Source organism: Lampris incognitus, chromosome 7 (assembly GCF_029633865.1).
Source record: "Lampris incognitus isolate fLamInc1 chromosome 7, fLamInc1.hap2, whole genome shotgun sequence".
NCBI lineage: Eukaryota > Metazoa > Chordata > Actinopteri > Lampriformes > Lampridae > Lampris > Lampris incognitus.
In genome coordinates this window covers 51,719,706-51,741,267 of record NC_079217.1, presented here as the reverse complement: position 1 = coordinate 51,741,267, position 21,562 = coordinate 51,719,706, and the positions used below count along the sequence as shown (strand labels likewise).

The 21,562-nt window shown below is 43.3% G+C and overlaps 1 protein-coding gene across 2 annotated transcripts in view; it reads right to left on the bottom strand.

Moving 5' to 3' along the window:
- gria4a (glutamate receptor, ionotropic, AMPA 4a) overlaps nt 1-21,562 on the bottom strand; it is a 298,568-nt gene that overhangs the window by 82,363 nt on the left and 194,643 nt on the right. For both annotated transcript variants that reach the window (XM_056283881.1, XM_056283882.1), the window contains exons 11-13: nt 20,335-20,541; nt 6,584-6,799; nt 5,545-5,705 (exon numbers count right to left, since the gene is read on the bottom strand). In XM_056283881.1, the coding sequence (XP_056139856.1) occupies nt 5,545-5,705; nt 6,584-6,799; nt 20,335-20,541 (584 nt within the window). The remainder of the gene's footprint in view (nt 1-5,544; nt 5,706-6,583; nt 6,800-20,334; nt 20,542-21,562) is intronic.

The following is a 21,562-nucleotide window of genomic DNA, read 5'->3' as shown; positions in this document are numbered from 1 at the left end:
GCACAAGCCTGGTCATAGGGTCTGCTACAGAATTTCCAGCATACCCCATCCTCACACAAGGCATTTTGATTGGTTGGTTTTACTGTCACTCATCTTTACTGGTCTGTATTGTACAACAAGTGTACTCTTTTGAGCTTAGAGAGTCCCCTGTGCTAAGTTAGACCGAGATACTGCTATATTATCATCAGCCATCAGGTGACATGTTAGCCTTCACAGTTCATTTGTTCAGTTTATGCAAAAAATAGAATTAGAAATATAAAAAAAAATAACTTACAGAAGTAATACAGGTCACGATTTTTGTACTTTTATTTTATTGCACTTATTTTATTTATGCATTGATGTATCCAATCTAGTAGGGTATTCAGAGAATAACCTGAAGGCCTTGATGGACCACCTCTGGTGATAACCGTTTAATTAATTAGAATAAACCCATGGTATGTCAATTGATGTATATAGGAAAACGTTAGGTGATGTTTTATTTTAGAAAGTAGGAGAGGGTGTGGCGCCAGGTTTATAAGGTCAATGTGTTTATATTCAATCTGTATTATTCTTAGGACCCCTCCATACAGTTTTCCATTTATAGTTCTTGTGTTTATTTATTATTTTGTTATTTAAGGTTGCTTATATAAGTACAAGAATAGATAATCGCCAATGGCAACGGCCACCATTGGTGCTGTGCCCTCACAGGGTACCGACAGAAACTGTAAAATCTGCTGTGGTGAGCTCTGAGAAACAGGGAACAAGTCAAAAGAAGAAGATGATATGTACAAGAATAGATAATCTCTAGTAGTGTAAAATTCAATTTCACTCCTCGCAATTACATGGCGATAATGACCGGTAAATCACAGAAACTTCAATCAGTTCATCTGGACACAACGTTAACTGAGAGAGAAATGTTTCATCACTCATCTAAGTGACCTCTTCAGTCTCAACTGACTGCAGGTATCACCACCCTTATAAACAATACAGTGGCAAAACAACCGAAAATGATCGGTTACATATGCAAATTGCCACGACCATTAACTAGAGTTACAATGGCAATGTGTCTTATTCACAGAGGATTTGGGAATGGTTGCAATCACAGCATTTTAAGATGGTGAGAGATGTACTCCCACCTGGTTCAGGGATGGTTATTCCCACTTCACATAGATGGCCTCTTTAACTCCCCATTCAAACCAGCATTCTTCCCTATTAAGCATGTGTACATCATCATCCTTGAAAGAGTGGCCACTGGCCTGTAGATGGGTGTAGGCTGCGGAGTCCTGACCTGACATGTTAGCTCTTCTGTGTTGTGCCATCCTCTTGGCCAGTGTCTGTTTGGTTTCCCGATGTACAAGTCACAGCAATCCTCCTGGCACTTAACAGCATACACTATATTGCTGTGTTTGTGCCGGGGGACCCGATCCTTAAGGTGGACCAATTTCTGGCGCAGCGTGTTTTGGGGTTTGAAAGCAGACTATCCCTCGGCTGCAGCTCACCGCATCCACTATGGCTGCCCATATGGACAAGATGTTGAGAGTGAACTACAGCTGAAGCTCCAGGAGTCTGTGTTCTGGTCAGACAGCAAAAATGTGCTAAAGTTTAATAGAAACAGAACAAGCAGATTCTGCACTTTCATCACTAACCACGCAGAGAAACTCATGATCAAGTATTGGAGTTCTTGCAGTACTTCTCTCCCTGGATTCGCCTTAGGAAGGCAGTTGCTTGGATGCTTAAGGTTAACAGCACTTTGCTGAGCTTGTGTTCTAAGAGGAAAGAGTTGAATGCTTCTCCCTCTCCACTCGAGGTCAATAAGGAGATGAGGAACTTCAAAGCAGGATCTCTATGCACGCAGAAGGTGGAAACAGATCCAGTACATGCCAGACATATTCTGGAAGTGATGGACAAGAGAATATCCACCACAGCTGCAACAGCTCCACAAGTGGTCCCATTTATCTTGCTTGCAACTTCGCCATTGGAGACATCATGTTGATCATCAACGACTCAGCACCAAGCAACTTTTGGGTCATGGGAAAGGTCATCCAGACAGTCCCAGACAAGTTTGGACTGGCACTTCAGTTCCGTATCAAGACCAAGACCAGCACACTGGATAGGACCATCACGAAGATTTTTCTTATGCAGGAGGTTGAATGAGGCAGTGGTAAAGACTATTGTCCAACAGGGGCCACGTGCTAGTAACCTCTGAGCCCCAAGGTAAATGAGGCTCAGTAAAAATCAAGCAACGAAGAAAGAAGACTGCTTACACAGGAGGATGTCAATTTCTTTGGCTCCACATGTTGTTGGTAATTGTTCCCCATTAAGAGTACAATTAAGGGTCGGTATGTGGGAGCCAAGTTACGTTTATATATGTTTCAGTTTGATAAATAAGCAAAGTCTGTATTTGTGCAATTCACTTACATAAATTGAGATAAGTGATTTCATTGAATAGGTTAATTAATAGTAATTGTTAAAAGTCAGCTAATAATTGAAGCATGATAGTATATTATTGTTGCCAGTTTAGTAAAGTGCTCCCAACACGTTTTCATATTCTAATACAGGTAATCAAGACGAACACGCTGCTAGTGTTATGAGGCCTAATGACTGCCTTTCCCCTGAGAGCACTATACACGCTCGCACTACATCTAGTTTGCTAAATCACTGCTTTATCTGTTTGGTAGGCTAGTATGTGAACTGTTGAAGGCGATTGTTTCTTTTTGTTATTCATTGCCAGATGTATAACTTCTACTATACTATATTAGAAACTCCCGGGTCTATACAAGTCACATAAATGACCTATTTTCATTTGAAAATGGCGAATTTCGACAAAAGGTGATAAGTTTGCACCCATGTATAGTTTGTGTTAGATGACTCTGTGTTGAAGATCTATTTGTTGCTATAATTTCAGTTATCCAGATATATTTGTGTTTGGAATATGACTAAATACAATTTGCTTGAATTAATGTGTTATGTAGCCACTGCTGATCCTGTAACTGATGAAGCTGGTAAAATGCAGTATAGTATTTTGCTGTCTGTAAGAAATCTCCTAGGTTATATTTTGGTTTTATTGTTTTGTTTCAGTTGTGTTTCCATTCATGTCGGCTGCCATTACTCCAGTACAAATTATACTGCATCTAAACGTCTATCTTTTTGTTATTTACAGACTGAAAAGTTTTCAAATTATAATGTGACATCAGATTACCTCTTCTGTAATCAATCTGCACCTGCTACAGAAGCACACTGAAAGTGTATGGACCCCATTTCATAGACTACATTTCCTATGTCATTTTGTGTGCAAAAAGCCCTTGCTCCCCTCCAGATAATGACCATAACCTCCTAGATAAAATAAATACATTTTATGCAAGGTTTGAAAAACCTATTCCACCTGCCAAACCCCCTACTCCCATTCCAATGCCACCCTTCTGCATCCAGGAGGATGAGGATGAGGTGAGAGCAACATTCAAGAAGCTGAACATTAGGAAAGCAGCAGGGCCAGACGGCATCAGTCCTGCTTTGTTGAGCCACTGTGCAGCACAATTGGCCCCAATATTTTCCATCATATTTAACGCCTCTCTAAGCCAATGTACATTTCCACAGTGCTTCAAATTCTTTACCACCATTCTTGTGCCAAAGTCCTCAAAGATCACCTGCCTCAATGACATCAGACCAGTTGCCCTACAATCTGTGGCCATGAAAGCATTTGAGCGCATCATTCTGTCACACTTGAAATCTTGCACCTCTCCAATGACGGACCCATATCAATTTGCCTATCAAGCCATCCGGTCTGTTGAGGATGCAGTTAGCATAGCCCTCTACCATGCCCTGCAACACCTGGAATCACCAAACACCTACGCACACATCCTGTTCATAGACTTTAGTTCCACTTTCAACTCCATCAACCCACTCAAACTCTTTACCATACTCTTGCATATGAACACTGACCCAGCCATATGCCATTGGATTCGGAGCTTCCTGTTCCACAGGAAGCTCACAGAGGGTGAAGGTTAATAACCTAACCTCACACCCTCTTACCCTCTGTACAGGTGCTCCTCGGGGCTGTGTTCTCTCCCCCTGACTCTTCTCACTTTACACCACCCACTTTATATCCACGGATAGCGCTGTAAAAATAATAAAATACGCAGATGACACAACCATTGTGGGCCTCGTCTCCAACAATGATGAAACCCAGTACCGCACTGCAGTAGACCAAGCTGTCACTTGGTGTGCAAACAACAACCTTCTGCTTAATACAGCCAAAACCCAAGAACTCATTATTGACTTCTGATGCATGCCAAATCCTAAAACACCCATACAAATGAACAGAGACCCCATCACCACCACAGACTCTTTTAAATTCCTTGGAACATACATCAGCAATAACCTGACGTGGAAAATTACACATCACTGCAAAAGCTCAACAATGACTTTACTTTCTTAGGCAGCTTAAAAAATACCGGATCAAACATCAACTGCTCATTCTGTTTTACTCAGCCATTATCAAATCCATCATAACATCTTCTATTACAGTATGGTACGGTGGCACAGACAGTCAAACATGGAAAAGACTGCAGCGGATTGTCAATGAGGCATCCAAAATCATAGGCAACCCACTCCCCTCAGATGAATCTCTACATACTCACCGGACTGTAAAGCGAGCAAAGAAGATCATCTCCGACCCCTCACATCCTGCTCATGACCTATTCCAGCTCCTTCCCTCAGGGAGGTGCTACAGGTCACTGTCCACTAAGACTAAATGCTTCACAAACAGTTTTTTTTCCCCTAGCCATCAGGACTCTGAATTCCTCCCTATAGTCCCCTTCTCACACACCATTGGCATAAATACCACCATACACCTAATTGTTATGCGTGCTATGTTTAATTTTGTTATTGTGTAACTGTATTGTTCATGATAATATGTGGAGTGTCTGTTGTTGTCCATGTATGTATTGTGATGCAGAGTTTAATGTGTACCAAAAACAAATTCCACCCACCTTGGTCGTGTGGCTAATAAAACAATCTAATCTAATCTAATCTAATCTAATCTAATCTAATCTAATCTAATCGAGTCTTTTATGGCAGAAGAATTAAGAAATGTAGAAGAGAAGTTAATTTGCTTTCAGCCAATGGCAAAAAAGATAATGAGGAAGTGAAACATAAGACCACTTACTGCATGGAGAGGAAGAGAAAGTAAGGGCATAGCTAACACACTATTAAAAGACATTTACTCATCTCCATTTCTCCTGCTGTTCGGCACAAAATAGTGCTTTGTGTGAAACTGGCATACTGGGGCACATTTCGTGTGACACAGGGTGCAGATGGGTCCACAAAAATTGACTGCTGAGCGGACCTCCTTAGGCGGATGTCTGGATGGGTGCATACTATTTCATCAAATATTAAAGCCCCATTTCTCTCTCTCTCTCTTTCTCTCTCTCTCTCTCTCTCTCTCTCTCTCTCTCTCTCTCTCTCTCTCTCTCTCTCTCTCTCTCTCTCTCTCTCTCTCTCTCTCTCTCTCTCTCTCTCTCTCTCTCTCTCTCACACACACACACACACACAATTTTCCTCTCTTACCGTGGGGAGATGTCACAGCCCTGTTGCATGAAGGCCCCTAGAGAAAACCAGAGAGAGTTGAAGATGCCAAATTCATTGGGGGGTTGGTCAGTGGGGCCCTGCTCTGCAGCACCCTCCTCTGGCTCCTCAGCATGCCACTCGTATGGGCTGAAACGACTCACCTATGGGAAAAGAGCGGAGGGCATTTATTTAGAACTGGAGAAATTATTTTTCTTTGGTTAATTGAATTAAGAATGCAATTTGGTTAATTGCATTCTTAATGCCTATAATAAAGAGATATACAGCTCTTTATTATAGGCAATGATGTCATCGTCCATCCCATCAATCTCTGAATTGACCCAAAGTCATTCATTTAATATTTCAGGGACTAGACCAACACAGATGATGATTTTTGCAGCACAAACCAGTGCAAACGAAGGAACATATACATATGTATTTGTGTGCTGATCACATGCAGCACTTGCTTCATGGAGGTATCGGTTGAATTTCAATCAGTTGTTTACAGCGTAATTTTTCTTTCATCTGTCTGACACTGAGGCGTCTCCCCAGCAGTGATGACTTGAGCTACGCATGTCCAAGTCATAAAGACAAGGGCAAAGACAACTCAATGCTATCAGCAATTTTCACTTGTGTAACAAAACGGACCTGCTGCTTCTGTGACATAATTATGTGAAGACAGTCTAAACTGTTCTGTTTAAATCCAACGTCCTGTCAAATCCCACTTACCCCATTGTTGAATTAATACCTATGCCTCGTTTGCCATAAGACAGGTTTTCTAATCCTGGTTGTGCTGGTTATTTTAACGTGCCAGGTAGTAAATTACATTTACTTGTTGTATCAGGTCTAAAAAAATACAATTAAATGGTTGGAATGCCTGACACAGTACCTGAATATAATGAACTACCCGACAGAGTAGAAAACCAGCAATACTGCTGGTACATGTGAATCAGATTGAGAACCACTGTCATATAGGCCATAAGACACTAGCCTAGGCATTGGCGTACAGGTCTCGACTCATGGATCAATCGCTGATACTCACCAAAAAAAGCACAACACTGACTCCGATGTATGCGAACACAATGCACATCCAAATCTCATAAGCCAGCGGATCCAGGAAGGAGAAAACACCTGGTTTTGATTTCTGAGGCTTCTTGATCATAATGGAGATCCCCAGAGACATGAAAGGTTTGGAGAAGTCGATCACCTCCTCTCTCACCAGAGTGATGGTCAATGGGGCCACCGCAATCTCCGCTTTCTACAAAGAGGCAAGGGCATAGGAAGTAGAAAGTGAGGCATAAACTTCAGTTCTTTTATAGCTCAAGATTACAGTTGAGTTACGATGCCGGTACTGAAATCATGATGCTGTTATAATTAGTAGAGGTGGACCCAAATGCAGACCCAAATGCAGACACACATGAGGGAATTAAGTAATGTAAAAGGGGTTAATTGTAGGAATAAAGGGGAATGAAAATGGCAGGCAAGGCAGAAAGTAAGAGGCGATGGCGGATGGCAGAGCTGGACTGAGCTGAATGGTGGATGGCAAAGCTGAGCTGAGTAGGAAAGATGGATGAGGAAGTGAATGTGGCTGGCAGAGGATAAGCGAGCAGGCAGGCAAGCAAGCAGGCAGGCAGGAGAACCAGAGAGTAAGTGATCCTGGAAGCACAAGAAGACACGGTAAATACAGGTAAAGCAACATGAGGAATAACTCTGAATACACAATTGTAGAACAGCCAAGAATGAGAGGCTACCACAGTGGTGGAAACAACAATCTGGTGATGATTGGATGAGTTGATGTTAGGCAGGGGTGCAGGCTGGGCAGGTAAGGTAAATGAGCCGCGAATCAGGAGTGAGCTGGAGAGTGTCAGGGACGGAAGCCATGCCCACACCACATACACACAGACAGAGACAGACGGGAAAACAGGAGACACGGAGAAACACAAGGGAAACAACTGGAGACAGATCCGGGGACGTGACAGATGCATATGTAACAGTCAGCTGGACCACTGCAATCTGTACTTGGAGGATGGAGAGATTTGGAGAGAGGGATGTAAAAAAACAAGAAGGGATATAGACTAGGGAAACTGTTGGCTGTGACGTCATCAAAAGAAATGAAATATATTTTTAATTGTGCATTTATCTATGGCGACCAACCCTCTACTTTCTTCATAGTTGCTTATCAGCTGTTGATCAACAGCTGTTGGGAATACAATGACATGCCAAGTTCTGTCATGTCATTGTATTTTCTGATTCTTTGATATTTCCTTCACTCTACTTCATTACTTATTTACTTTTAACTTTGTTGTTTTTATTTTAGCTTTGCCCAATTAAATGTATCCTATGTCTTTGTTCTATTTCTTCTTTTATCATCACATTTTAATCTGTGCAACTTGACCTAATGCTAAGCACACTGCATTGCATTTTAATGTATGAGATGCGCTATATAAATAAAGTTTAGGTTTGATTAAAGTGTATGGGGCAAGGAAATATCAGAGAACAAGAGAGAAACGAGGAAGAAGGTTTAATAAAGGGAATGGACAGAAACAACAAATTAACATGATCACAGAGAAGAGGAAAGAGAGGAGAAGGTAGAAGAGAGGGAGGAGAAAGAACTGGGCTGACTGCAATGAGGGAAGATTGGAGGAAATGAAGGATGGAGAGAGAGGGGAATAATATGTAAAATGAGAAAAGGGTGGGGCAATAAAGAGGTAATTTATAGGCATGGGTGGGATGGGGCTGGGATACATATCAGCCAGTAAGCTCTACACACACACACACACACACACACACACACACACACACACACACACACACACACACACACACACACTACATCTGTGGACGAGTCAAAAACATTCATTGGCAGCTTTGAAATTCAGTGTCTGTACAATATGTACAGTCTTTAGTCAGAAGGAAGCTTCAATAACTATATATCATATGTCTGCATTGGCTTTAAGGAATAAGGATGGCCTGGCGGCCTGTCCAGGTTGTCTCCCCACCTGCTGCCCAATGACTGCTGGGATAGGCTCCAGCATCCCCGCGACCCTGAGAGCATGATAAGTGGTTTGGATAATGGATGGATGGATGGAGGAATAAACAGTGAAGACTTGGGGGGTGATAAGAACCAAAAGACGCCCAAACCACTGGTCTGAATGAGAGTAGAATTGAAGGGACACGTGGAGCCAATAGAGTGATAACCCTGAGATTGACAGCGATAAAAATAAGTACATGAAATGCAAGAAGGGGAGGGGAGAGAGAGAGGGAGCATAACAGAAAGAAAAGTGGAGACTGGTTATATGAGGAGCTAGGGGCTGGGGTAGAGGACAAGGGACTGATACCCTATGTACTTGGCCAAGGGTAGCAGAGGAGGGGTTGGAGAGGACTGGGGTCGTCTGGTAAAATTCAAACCCTGTTAATCAGTGCAGTGACTGCACATGTCACTTTCTACTAAAGATATTGGAACTTGATGAGTTTTGTCACTACTCTGCAGACCTCCTATTCCCAATTTCACTCTTCCACTAAGTGACAGGTAATATCCTCTCCCCAATGTGGAAATGTTTAAAAAAGATTTGAAAAAAGATTGATGGAGTTGAAGAAGAACACATGCATGCCACGGCAAAAAGTGCCAATTTCAAAAAGACAAAACATCTTTGTGAAACTGTTTGGGGTGAAGACAACTGTATGAGTTACTGTAGAAAGAAGTCATTGTACTAGATGGGCAATGATGTAAGCTGATCTGAGCAATGAGGTATGTTGGTCTGAGCTTTTTGCAGCTGTTGTGAGATCACGTGATGAGGTCGAAGAGCACAGGATGAGATGAAAGCTGGCGCCGTACTATGGTGATTTGCTACAAGCTGCTGTCGCTTTATTTGTTTTCCTGTTATATGTCGCTTTTGTTGCACAAAACACATCTTGTGCAATTACCTATGATTGCCAGACTTTACTGGACATAAGATTAGACGTTCCCAAAAGCTGGAAACTACGGGACTTGTCAAGAGAGATCACCTACAACAAACAGGCACCACCATGGAGTAATGGCCACAGACAGTGCTGTCAGAGTTGAGGCAAAGGAGAGGGCACTCTGGTGAGGTTGCGATGGCATCCTACCCGGCCCCCAATTCCTAGCATATTGCTGTCTAACATTCAGTCCCTCAACAAAAAGCTGGACAGACATCATTGCCGAATAAACTCTCAAAAGGACATTAAGGACTTTTGTGTTCTGCTTTACAGAGACTTAGCTAGGCCCTAACACACCTGATAGGGAAATATAACTGGAGGGTTTTTCTGTGCACTGCATGGACAGTTGCATGATGAGTACTGGCAAGGTAAAGGGAGGTGGTGTATGCTTCTTTATTAACAATTCATGGTACACTGATGTGGAAATAGTCTCTCAGTCCTCTTTGCGAGTGTTGGAACAATTAACAGTAAAGTGCAAACAATTCCCCTGCGTGTTGCTAACTGCTGTCTACATACCACCGCAAGCTACTACAGCAGCAGTCCTGGACGAACTGTATGGGGCCATTAGCAGGAAGGAGAACTTGTCCCCTGAGGCCATTTCAATTGTGGTGGAGGACTTTAACCACTGTAACCGGAAATCTGTGCTTCCACAATTTTACCAATATGTCACCTGCCCAACCAGAGGCAATAAGACTCTAGACCATTGTTATGCCACGGTCAAAGCAGCTTACTATCCCACAACTTCACTTTGGGAAATCTGTCCACCTCTCAGAGCTCTTGCTTCTTGCGTCCAAGCAGAAAGTGAAGTGTGCACAGCCAACCACAAAGACAGTATAGTGCTGGACTACAGAACAAGAATCCAAACTTCAGGGATGTTTGGAATCAACACACTCGTCAGTCTTTAAGGATTCAGCCTCGAGTTTAGATAAGTATGCTGAATCAATCACTGGCTATGTCTAGTGTTTGTAATTTGGTGGGCTTTTAAAGTCTTTGGTTACTTCAGTTTTATTGTTTCTTTCTTTTTTTACTGTTTTTATGGTCTTATCTTTAACAATTTCACTCTCGTGAAGCATTTTGTTACCTTGTTCTGTGAAAGGTGCTATACTAAAAAATACACTTCACTTACTTAAGGCTAGTGTACATCAGCCGACTTTTGCCCCGATTTTAGGTCCCCGACGGAACCCCGCCTAAATTTACAGTCGCAGAATAATCTTGAAGAAATCATCGCAAAATCCCGAGTCTGTCAGTTTTAACAGTTCTGTAATGTGAGATGGTGGATTTTGTCGGGGGTCTGTCGGACGTGCAGTGACGCAACTGTTCACGTGGATTGCCAACTGCCAATGAATGAGTTTACAATAAAACCAAACGCCAACCCGAGGAAGAAGAGTAAACAACCAAAAACATGAGGGAAGAAGTGAACGAGACAAGAACAGATGTTGGTGGTGCTGTGGCAGCAACACAACTGCCTTTTTAACGTCACGGCAGACGTTTACCACGACAGAGAGGAGAAACATAAAAGGGTGCGTGATCACCGATGCCCCTTCAACTCAACTACCTGGTGAGTTTAAACTATTTCAAGCTAACGTTAGCAAGCAAACTATTTTTACCACCTCAGCTAACGTCATCGATAGCTAGCTCATACAACACGAATGTGCAGATTATTGGGGGAATAGCTAGCCTAACTAACGTGATATTGTTTCCATTTTGAGAAAGGTAAGCTAGCTGGCTAACCCAAGCACTAACTACCAGTAAATCTAATAGCCCTGTCTATGGTAACGTTACTCTCATCTGCAACTCCTTCTGTAACACCGAGAGACCAAGTTGCCCCCTTCTTCCTAACCAAGTCCGCATCCACACTGTTCTCTTTTTCTTTTTTGGCTTAGTTGGTGTAACGTGCCGTTAAACTCTACAGTAGACCGGTTAAGTTGTACACACGTCAACTGCCTCAATCACCCCTCGTGACGTATGTCATAAGTACTCGCCTGTAATTTAACGTGACCACACTATAACTCTACATTCCCCCTCTTCTAGATGTAACACAAGATACATTACAGCAACACAAACAACCGCTATGTTACATAACTTGAGTGGCACAGATCCCTGAACACAACAGCATGAGTGGGGTACAGCACATGACAGGAACCTGACAAACTCACCTGCTAGAAAAAGATGAGATGGCATGTGTAACTAATAAGGTACAGAATAACTAACAAGGAAACTCAGTAATCATCACTGGAAGAACAATATTTCTCAGAGTGCACACATTAGTTTTATCAGTCACTGGGGCTGAGTGGTGATGTAATCCCGATAATGCTGGTTGGGGTGGCTGACTTCCTGAGCGAGTCACCACAGGTTGTCTACCACCTGAATCACTTGAGGTGATTTCTGGTGTGGCAATGGACGGTGTGAGTGGTGCAGTGTCAGCGCGGACAGCTTCTCTATCAGGTGCTGCTGAAGCGGGAATTTGTGGCAGGTCGTCCTCAGAGATGGCCGGTGGGGGTTCATCAACTCGGAGAAGGTGTCGCCGATTCCTGATGTAGTTGGTTCCTTGGGATATTATTATGTAGCTGTTAGGCTGAGGGGCTGGGCCTTGTACTCTTGCTAACCTGTCAAAACCACGTGCAGACTGCACCCTGACGGTTTGACCTGGACTCAATGCAGGGAGGCGCCGGGCATTGCGGTCATGATATGCTTTCCCCCTCATCCTCTTTTTTTGTGATAGCGGCTTTCACATTAGTGTGGATAGCCGGCTGCAGCATGGCTCTGGTCACTGGTATGAACGTTCTGGTCTGCCTGGACGGAAGGCGCTGAGCAGGAGAGGGGAGTCCATCATGGGGAATGTTACAAGCGTGGAGGAGAGCAGCTTGGATGTCCGCGCCATCACGGTAGCACTTTTCCAGGAGGTGCTTAGCGGATTGTAGATGTGATTGCTGCTCAGATGTGTGTTGCTCAGCAAGGCCCAGATTTGAGTGTTGCTCAGCAAGGCCATTTGATTGTGGGAAATGAGGACTACTCCGCATGTGTCTGAAGTCCCACATCTGTGCAAAGTCTAAGAAGTCTTTACCAGTGAATAGGGTCCCATTGTCAGTCATGAGGGTATGAGGAACACCATGTGTTGCGAAGGGTCGCTTCAGCTTTGCGATGACTGTGGTGCTTTTCATATCAGGGAGGTAGTCCAGCTCCAACCACCTCGAGTAAGAGTCCACAACCACTAAATGCATTTTGGCATGCCATTTGAATATATCTGCTGCAGTGAATGACCATGGAAGGTCTGTGATTTCATGAAGGTGCAGTGGTTCCTTTGAGTGGTGAGGCGTGAGAGCACTGCAGGTCGCACAGCGAGACACCTCCCTCTCAGTGTCTGTGTACATTGAGGGCCAGTACATGGTCTCCTGAGCTCTGCGTTTGGTGGCGTCGATACCGGGATGGCCTTGGTGCAGCTGTCCAACAAGAACTTTTGCAGTGCAGGGGGTATTATTAGTCTTTGTCCATCAAGCAGAAGTCCATCTTCGACAGTCAACTCTTCCTTCATTGAAAAGAAGGGACGCAGAGCATGGGGTAATTCTCTTGAGGTGTTAGGCCAGCTATGCAGGACAATGTCAGAGAGCTGTTGACACATTACATCCCTCTCCACAGCATTTCTCAGTTCATCTGTGCGACATGATGAGAGCACTTGGACTGTCATGACATCCAACAGGTCATCAGTAAGTACAGGCTCAGTCATCAGTAGGTGTGCACGTGATAAAGCATCAGCAACAAAAAGTTCCTTACCGCATTTATAAATCACATCCAGGTTGTATCGATGTAATTTCAACATCATGCCCTGCAGATGAGGTGATGCAGTGTGAAGCGGTTTCCTCAGAATTGTTATTAAAGGCTGGTGGTCGGTTTCAACTGTGACAGGACGTCCATAGATGAAATCATGGAACTTCTTGGTTGCAAAGACGAGTGCCAACATTTCTTTTTCAATCTGTGCATACCTTGACTCAGTGGGTGTGAGGGCATGTGATGCAAATGCCACAGGCCTCCCTTGCTGGGGACACACCGCACCCAGACCATGTTGTGATGCATCAGCGGATATGACCACTGGCTTCGATATGTCAAAGAACTGTAGAACTGGTGGGTTTGTCCCTGCTTGTTTCAGCTTGTTGAATGCTGCATCATGGGCTTCATACCAGGTCCACTCCACATCTTGGTGTATCAGTTGTCTCAGGGGACCAGTAACCTCACTGTATTGAGCGATAAACTTTGACAGATAGTTTGTCATACCTAAGAACTGCTGCAGGGTTGTTTTGTCCTGCGGTTTTGCCATGTCGCAAACTGCTTTAATTTTTTTCAGGGTCTGGCTTGACACTGTCAGCAGTTAGCAGGTGGCCAACATAGTGGACACAGCAGACTCTGAATTTGCATTTGTCGGGGTTGAGCTTCAAGTTGATGGCCCGAATTCTGTTCAATACCCGTCTCAGATGATCATCATGTTCTTGCATTGTATGTCCCCAGACTAAAATATCGTCTACTACAATCTCACAGGGTTGTCCAGCGAACAGTTGCTCCATCACAATTTGGAACACCTCGCTGCCTGTGCAGATGCCATATGGCATTCTTGGGAACCTATAGTGGCCACAGGGTGACATGAAAGTTGTAAGCTTTGAGGAAGCTTCATCAAGAGGGATCTGCCAAAAACCGCATTTGGCATCCAGAATACTGAAAAGTTTAGCATCAGGCATGTCTGCAATGATTTGTTCGATAGATTTCAGGGGGTGACGTGGTCTGAGAAGGGCCTTGTTCAGGTGCACTGGGTCAATGCAAAGTCTCACAATTCCATCTTTTTTCTTGGCTGCAACCATGGCAGACACCCATTCTGTGGCTTCATTTTCTGGCACTATGACACCAAGAGCAGCCATTTGATCAAGCTCTGCTTTAACCTTTTCTTTCATGGCTATTGGAACCTTGCGAGGCGCACACACTGTAGAAGCAATAGTGTCGTCTAGCCTCATGTGATATATGACTGGCAATTTACCCAGAGTGTTGCTATCAAACAGGTCTTTGTACTCCCATACCTCTGGTGCTTCTTGTTGTAGGGTGTGGATGTCAGGTCCAAGGTGTATGAGTCCCATGGCAACACCGTCTTGTAGTCCTAGCAATGGTCTCACATCCCTATTGACCATGTGAAATTTGAACTGCCCCTGCAGATAGCGTAGTATTGCTGTGCCCTCTGTGTTAATTGTCTCACCCCCATAAGCCACAAGATTGACTCTTTCATCTGCATTCACAGGGATTGTGCAGTCAACTGCATGCAACATGCGTTTGAACATCACATTGCATTTGGCACCAGCGTCCACTTTTACCTCCAGTTGCCCCTTTCCACTTTTCAGTTTCAGCGTTGTGAAGATTTCTCCTTTCTGAGTGGGTGAATCAACTGGGTCACAATAAAAAGTATCATCCAAAACGCTGTCTGGTTGTGTGGTCAGTTCGTTCACTCTATCTGGCTGTCTTTTTCTGTATTGACTGGGAGCTTTGGCGCCAACCATGGGCCATGCTGGTGTGGACCTGCAGCATTTAGCAAAATTATTGAGTTTGCCACAATTATTGCATTGTTTATTGAATGCATAACATTTATTACAGTCAGGAGCATGTTGTCCATTGCAGTTGCCACAGCAAGTTTTCTGAATAGAGCACACATCCGCTTCTTTAACTCCTTGGAGCTCCTTTCTGACTGTTCATGGAGCATACAGGTACTTATCGCTAATTCCAGGGTGAGATTCTTTTCACGGAGTAGCTGCTTGCGGACAAAGTCACTTTCTATGCCACACACAATGCGATCCCTTATCAATTCGTCGCAGAGCGTGCCAAAATCACATTTCTTAGCCAGTATTTTCAAAGTGGAGATGTAATCTTGAACTGACTCACCAGGCTTTTGACTAGCAGTGTTGAAAGCATGCCTGTCCATAATGATGTTTTTTGCAGGCAAGCACAATTCAGCAAACTTTTCCAATAGAACCTCTGGATCTTCATGACTTTCTCCGTCTTCGTAAATGAATGACTCCAATTTGTCAACAGGCTCAGGACCGGTGAGGTTTAGGAGCATGTAGGCTTGCACTTTCTTTGATTTATCCGACAATCCCGTGTTGCAATAAATTCTCCATTCCTTGTCAAATTTCTGCCAGTTATCGGCAATATTGTCATCGAAGATTAAGGGGTCAGTGCGATGAAGCCCTTGAGCCATTATCCGACTTCTGACACCATGTAATGTGCCTACAAACTCCACAGTAGACCGGTTAAGTTGTACACACGTCAACTGCCTCAATCACCCCTCGTGCTACGTTACAACTGAGGTTGCCACTTGTGTATGTCATAAGTACTCACCTGTAATTTAAAGTGACCACACCATAACTCTACAGTTGGTTTCTCCACACAAAATAATGCGACTGTAGTTTCCGCCGCCAGCAGTTGTTGTTCGTCGTCCATATCTGACTAGCCAGATGACTTGGCATAATAGATGGAGATTGGGTAACATTAGCCCTACTTGATGAAAGTTAGGCTTGAACTCAAATAATGTTCGTTCACCTATTCAAGTTGAATGTGTACTGTAGCGGCTATAGCTGATATAGCAGCGCTTGCAATGAAGTGAATTAGCCTAAACATCGAAAAACATAAAACGTCAAAATAAACATAATAACAAAAAAAGCGGATCCAAGGCACTCTTCCAAATAGAATAATCAGCTTTAATAAATGGCTAGTTCACAACAGAACAGATTAAAAATCATGTCTACGGCTTTTTAAACGGTACTATCATGAACTAGCCATTTCTACTTGGAAGATTGCCTTTGATCAGCCTTTGTGATTAGGCCTATTCTGACATTTTCCCTCCGTCCAAAGACCACATTCTTTCCACTTATTTTAACAGCCCCTGAACGCCATAGCTCTCCTACTTTTACATGTTTATAATCAAAATAACATATTAGCTAGCAGTCGGGCATTATTATGTTAAGATGTTTGGCGAACTTTTCTCACCTGTTTAAAGAAAATAAGCTTCTCAGGACCGGTTGCGCTGACAAATGCTGACGAACGTCCCGGCACACTGCGTTGCCATGGCAAATTGTTGTAACAGCACAAAGACTTGAAAAAGTCTCGTAAAAATCCTGTGATGTGCGACCCCACTATGATTCTCTGTCCTTCCTAAATCGCCTAGTGCTCGCTCTATTAACAATGATTTTTAAAAGACAGTCTCTAGACAGTCGTTAGATGTGAGCTGCTCTCCTTTTACAGGATTTAAAAAAAAGATTTTAAAAGTCGTGTGACATACACTTGGCATTACTTTACTTACTATGTTAGATTCTGTGTGGATAATTGTATCCTAGTATCGACTATTCACTCCTACCCTGACCAGAAGCCCTGGATTAACAGCAACATTCGCGTAAGGTTGGGGGAGCGTACCACTGCATGTAAATCAGGGGACAAGGAATGCTTAAAGGAAAAAAAGAAAGAAAGAAAGAAAGAAAGAAAGAAAGAAAGAAAGAAAGAAAGGTATGACTTAAGGAGAGCCATCAAAACTGCTAAAAGACAATATAGGGACAACCTGGAAAATGACTACAGTGGCTATGACTCGCAACACATGCGGAGGGGGCTGCAGGCGATTACGGAAAGTAAATCTAAACCTAGTGGCTGTCAACACATCTGCCTCTCTCCTGTATGAGCTCAGAACTTGAACCCAGGGACAGCAGCACAGTGCCCACCCCATGAAGTCGATCTACAGGTGACAGGCTGATGTGAGTATAATTTTTAAAAGGATTAACACTCGTAAAGCTGCTGGCCCAGATGGCTTCCCTTCCCATGTCCTCAAGTCATGTCACTCAGCTATCAGGTTTGGTTTTTACTGACATTTTTAAACCGCCCCTGTCATTGTGTGTGGTTGCATTGTGTATTAAGAAAACTACCATGAAAAGACCTGTCTCTTGCCTTGATGATTATTGACCTGTTTGACCTCTGTTATTATGAAGTGTCTGGAAAGATTGGTCATATCATATATAAAATGTAACATTCCTGTTACCCTTGTAGATCTGTAGTGTTGTCTTTTTTTTGAGGGGATGGGGTGGGGTGGGTCCTTGAGTCCTTTGTCCCTTGTGTTAAGGCAGAAAGAACCAGAACACAATAATTTCCTTGTATTCTAAATGCATCCCAGAAAGTTGAATCAGCTCATCTGGACACAACGTTTAGTGGGAGAAACATTTCATCACACATCCAACTGACTTGCAGATACCCCCAACCTTATAAACAGCACAGTTGCATAATGAGCAAGGGAAGGTTTACAAGATGGTAGTGAAACCATCTGTGTTATATGGTTTCAACACGGTGGCACTGACGAAAAGACAGGAGGCGGAGCTGAAGGTGGCAGAGTTGAAGATGCTATGATTTTCGTTGGGAGGGATGAAGAAGGACAGGATTAGAAATGAGCATATTAGAGGGACCGCTCAGGTCGGATGGTTCGGAGACAAAGCAAGAGAGGCAAGATTGAGATGGTTTGAACATGTGCAGAGGAGAGATGCTGGGTATATTGGGAGAAGGATGCTGAAGATGGAGCTGCCAAGCAAAAGGAAAAGAGGAAGGCTAAAGAGGAAGTTTATAGATGTGGTGAGGGAGGGCATGCAGGTGGCTGTCGTGACAAAGAAAGATGCAGAGGATACGAAGAGATGGAAACGGATACTCTGCTGTGGCGACCCCTAACGGGAGCAGCTGAAAGTAGTAGTAATAAGTAATGAAATTCGCAACATTGACTCTCTTTCAGCCTTCAAATCCCATCTCAAAATGTACCTTTTCAAACTGGCATATTCAGTCTGATCCACGCTTCATTGAGTTTTGTGCAGATGACGATTTTATTCTTATCTGTTGTGTTAACTTTTTATTGTCTACCCTGCTTTGTTTTGATTTTATGCTGTCTGATACAGTGCTGCTTGTTTTTTACTGTGTTCTGTAGGGTGTCCTTGAGTGCTCTGAAAGGCGCCCACCATAACGACTGAAACCAACGATCAGTTTCATATGCAAATTGCCGTGACCATTAACTAGCGTTACAATGACCATGTGTACTATTCACAGAAGATTGGGGAATAGTTGCAATCACAGCTTTGTAAGATGATGACAGATGTACTCTTAGCCCCCCGATTCAGGGATGGTCATTCCTTCGTCACATACTAGATGGCCTCTTTGATTCCCAATTCAAACCAGCATTCCTCCCTATTAAGCATGTGCACATCCTCATCCTTGAAAGAGTGGCCACTGGTGTATAGATGGATGTCAACCACGGAGTCCTCGCCTGATGAAGTATCACTTCTGTGTTGTGCCATCCTCTTCGCCAGCATCTGTTTTGTTTCCCCGATGAACAAGTCACTGCAATCCTTCCAGCACTTAACAGCGTATGCTATATTGCTCCGTTTGTGCCAGGGCACCCGATCCTTGGGGTGGCACAGCGTGTTTTAGGGTTAGAAAGCAACCAAGATGCGGTGTTTGGAAAATATATGTATGTTGCCATCTTACAAAGCTGTGATTGCAACTATTCCCCAATCCTCTGTGAATAGTACACATGGCCATTGTAACTCTAGTTAATGGTCATGGCAGTTTGCATATGAAACCGATCATTGGTTTCGGTCGCTATGCAACTGTGCTGTTTATGGGGTTGGGGGATACCTGCAGTCAGTTGAGACTGATGAAGTCACTTAGATGAGTGATGAAACATTTCTCCCAGTAAACGCAGTGTCCAGATGAACTGATTCAACTTTCTGGGATTTCCTTACCTGGATTATTGAGCCTGTATCACTATATATTCTAAATATACTTGACAGTAAAATTGAACTTGTACTTGAACTCCTGTTTTGATATCTGCAATTTTATACAAGTTTACTCTGTTATTTAGTTTCAAGACTGTAAACAATGAACTGGAAGTGGAAATAAGGAACCACACTGCAAAGGGGGAAGATAAGACTGTTGGAGCAACATGGCATTTAAAGTTTTGCTACAACAGTGAAATCCTCAACTAGATTTAAGGCAAGGGTTATATAAATAATATGAAATAAATAAATAGAGTAGGCTTCAACACTGTTATTTTCAAACTTTCATCCCTCTTATCCTTTTTCTTATGTTTGTCATTATTTTTGTATGCTGCATATTTCTGACTATAATCCATGTTGACCCGTCTTGCGCTGACTCGACATTTTCCCATCCGTCTGTCTACCCGTTCCCTCTCGTTTCTTCTATCTAGTCCTTTCTCCTCTAATTCTCTCTCAATATCCCTCCCTCTTCCTCAGTCTGTCCTTTTCTCCCTTCCTTTTCCACCCTCCCCCTCTGCATTTCAACCACACTGCCATAGACCTGTTCTACAAATCCCTCCATGTCTTTGTCTCAGCAGTCCTTGTCCCATATTTGCCATTGTAGAACTGAACGTACAATGTACGAGAACATCTTTGTAGGAACAACAGTCTTGTTTACTTCTTAATAATCGCTCATTGTTTGTACTTGATAATGCCTTGCCCTGACGTTCACACTGACCTGCATCTTCATATGTCACCCACCTTCATCCCACTCAGTACTAATTCCTTTAATTCCCATACACATACATTACAACGTATTTGTTTTCCACTCCATAATAGCAGTGCTTCTTTCTCTCCTGATAGAGAATACACAAACTCTATATGTACCGCACTCTCTTGCTCTCTAATATATATATATATATGATTACAGTTTCCCCACTGACCAACACCAAATCACAGCGAGGACCATCTTTTATTTTATCCGACACCCTTCCCATCCTAACCCCCAACCCAACCACTACCACTGCCACCTCACCCCATAGACAAGCTCTCCGACCATCCCGTTCCAGATCTTGGTCTCTGGATCCCTGGCTCCGTACTTCCCGTCAGGTACGATTGAAATCTTGTACTTGATGCCGATGTGTTTGGCGATTTCAGAGGCCAGGTCCACGCAGTAGCCCTCATACTGGTCATTGCCTTCATACATCTCCCAGTTCTTCTTCAGCATGACATAGGGTCCCTCCTAGAAAAACCAGCAGAGAGGGAGGAAAGAGACACAGCTGTTTTGAGGACACTTGATTAAAATGATGCTACCAAAACCGAAATGTTTAATTCAGAATCAGAATCAGAATACTTTATTCATCCCCGAGGGGAAATTGGGTAAATTTAATTTCATAAAATGAGATAATTTTATGAAGCACTGGTAATCCTGGTTATGAAGAACTGGTAAAGTTGTTTTTTTTTTGTTTTTTTTACACATGGGCAAATTCGCAAAAGGATTGCGCGGCTTTTGTGGGAGATAAACTTGCACAAATAAGACAAAAAGAACCCGTGTAATTCTCAAACCACCTGCAAAGGATGAAATGCACGCCTAACTGCACTGCCAAGCAAACAGAGTCTCGGTGCTCCAGTGCTATTTGCACCTATTTAAATTAGGTGGTATGCATACATTTGGCGCAAAATTGGCCTGTTTCTATGCAAATGAGCCTCATTGCAAAGAAAAATTCCAATTCACAAACACAAGCGCTAATAACCACATGCAGTTAAGAGTGAACATCATTAGCGTCTTCAGAGAGTTGGTGGTAACTGACGCCCAGACTTTCCAGTGATCATTGTAGCCAGGCGAAGGCACGGTCATGCCAGGCGTGCTCATGAGTGGGTAATGCGAAGGTGTCTGTGAATGTTCTCATTCATCCAGGTCATGGTTATCCAAAGGAGCTGAATCAAGTGCAACTGGACTTGGTATATATCCGTGAAGACGTTTAGCCTCTTGGATGAGAGGCGAAACGTCTTCACGGATATACACTCACCGGCCACTTTATTAGGCACACCTGTCCAACTGCTCGTTAACGCAAATTTCTAATCAGCCAATCATATGGCAGCAACTCAATGCATTTAGGCATGTAGACATGGTCTAGACGATCTGCTGCAGTTCAAAGCGAGCATCAGAATGGGGAAGAAAGGTGATTTAAGTGACTTTGAACGTGGCATGGTTGTTGGTGCCAGACGGGCTGGTCTGAGTATTTCAGAAACTGCTGATCTAC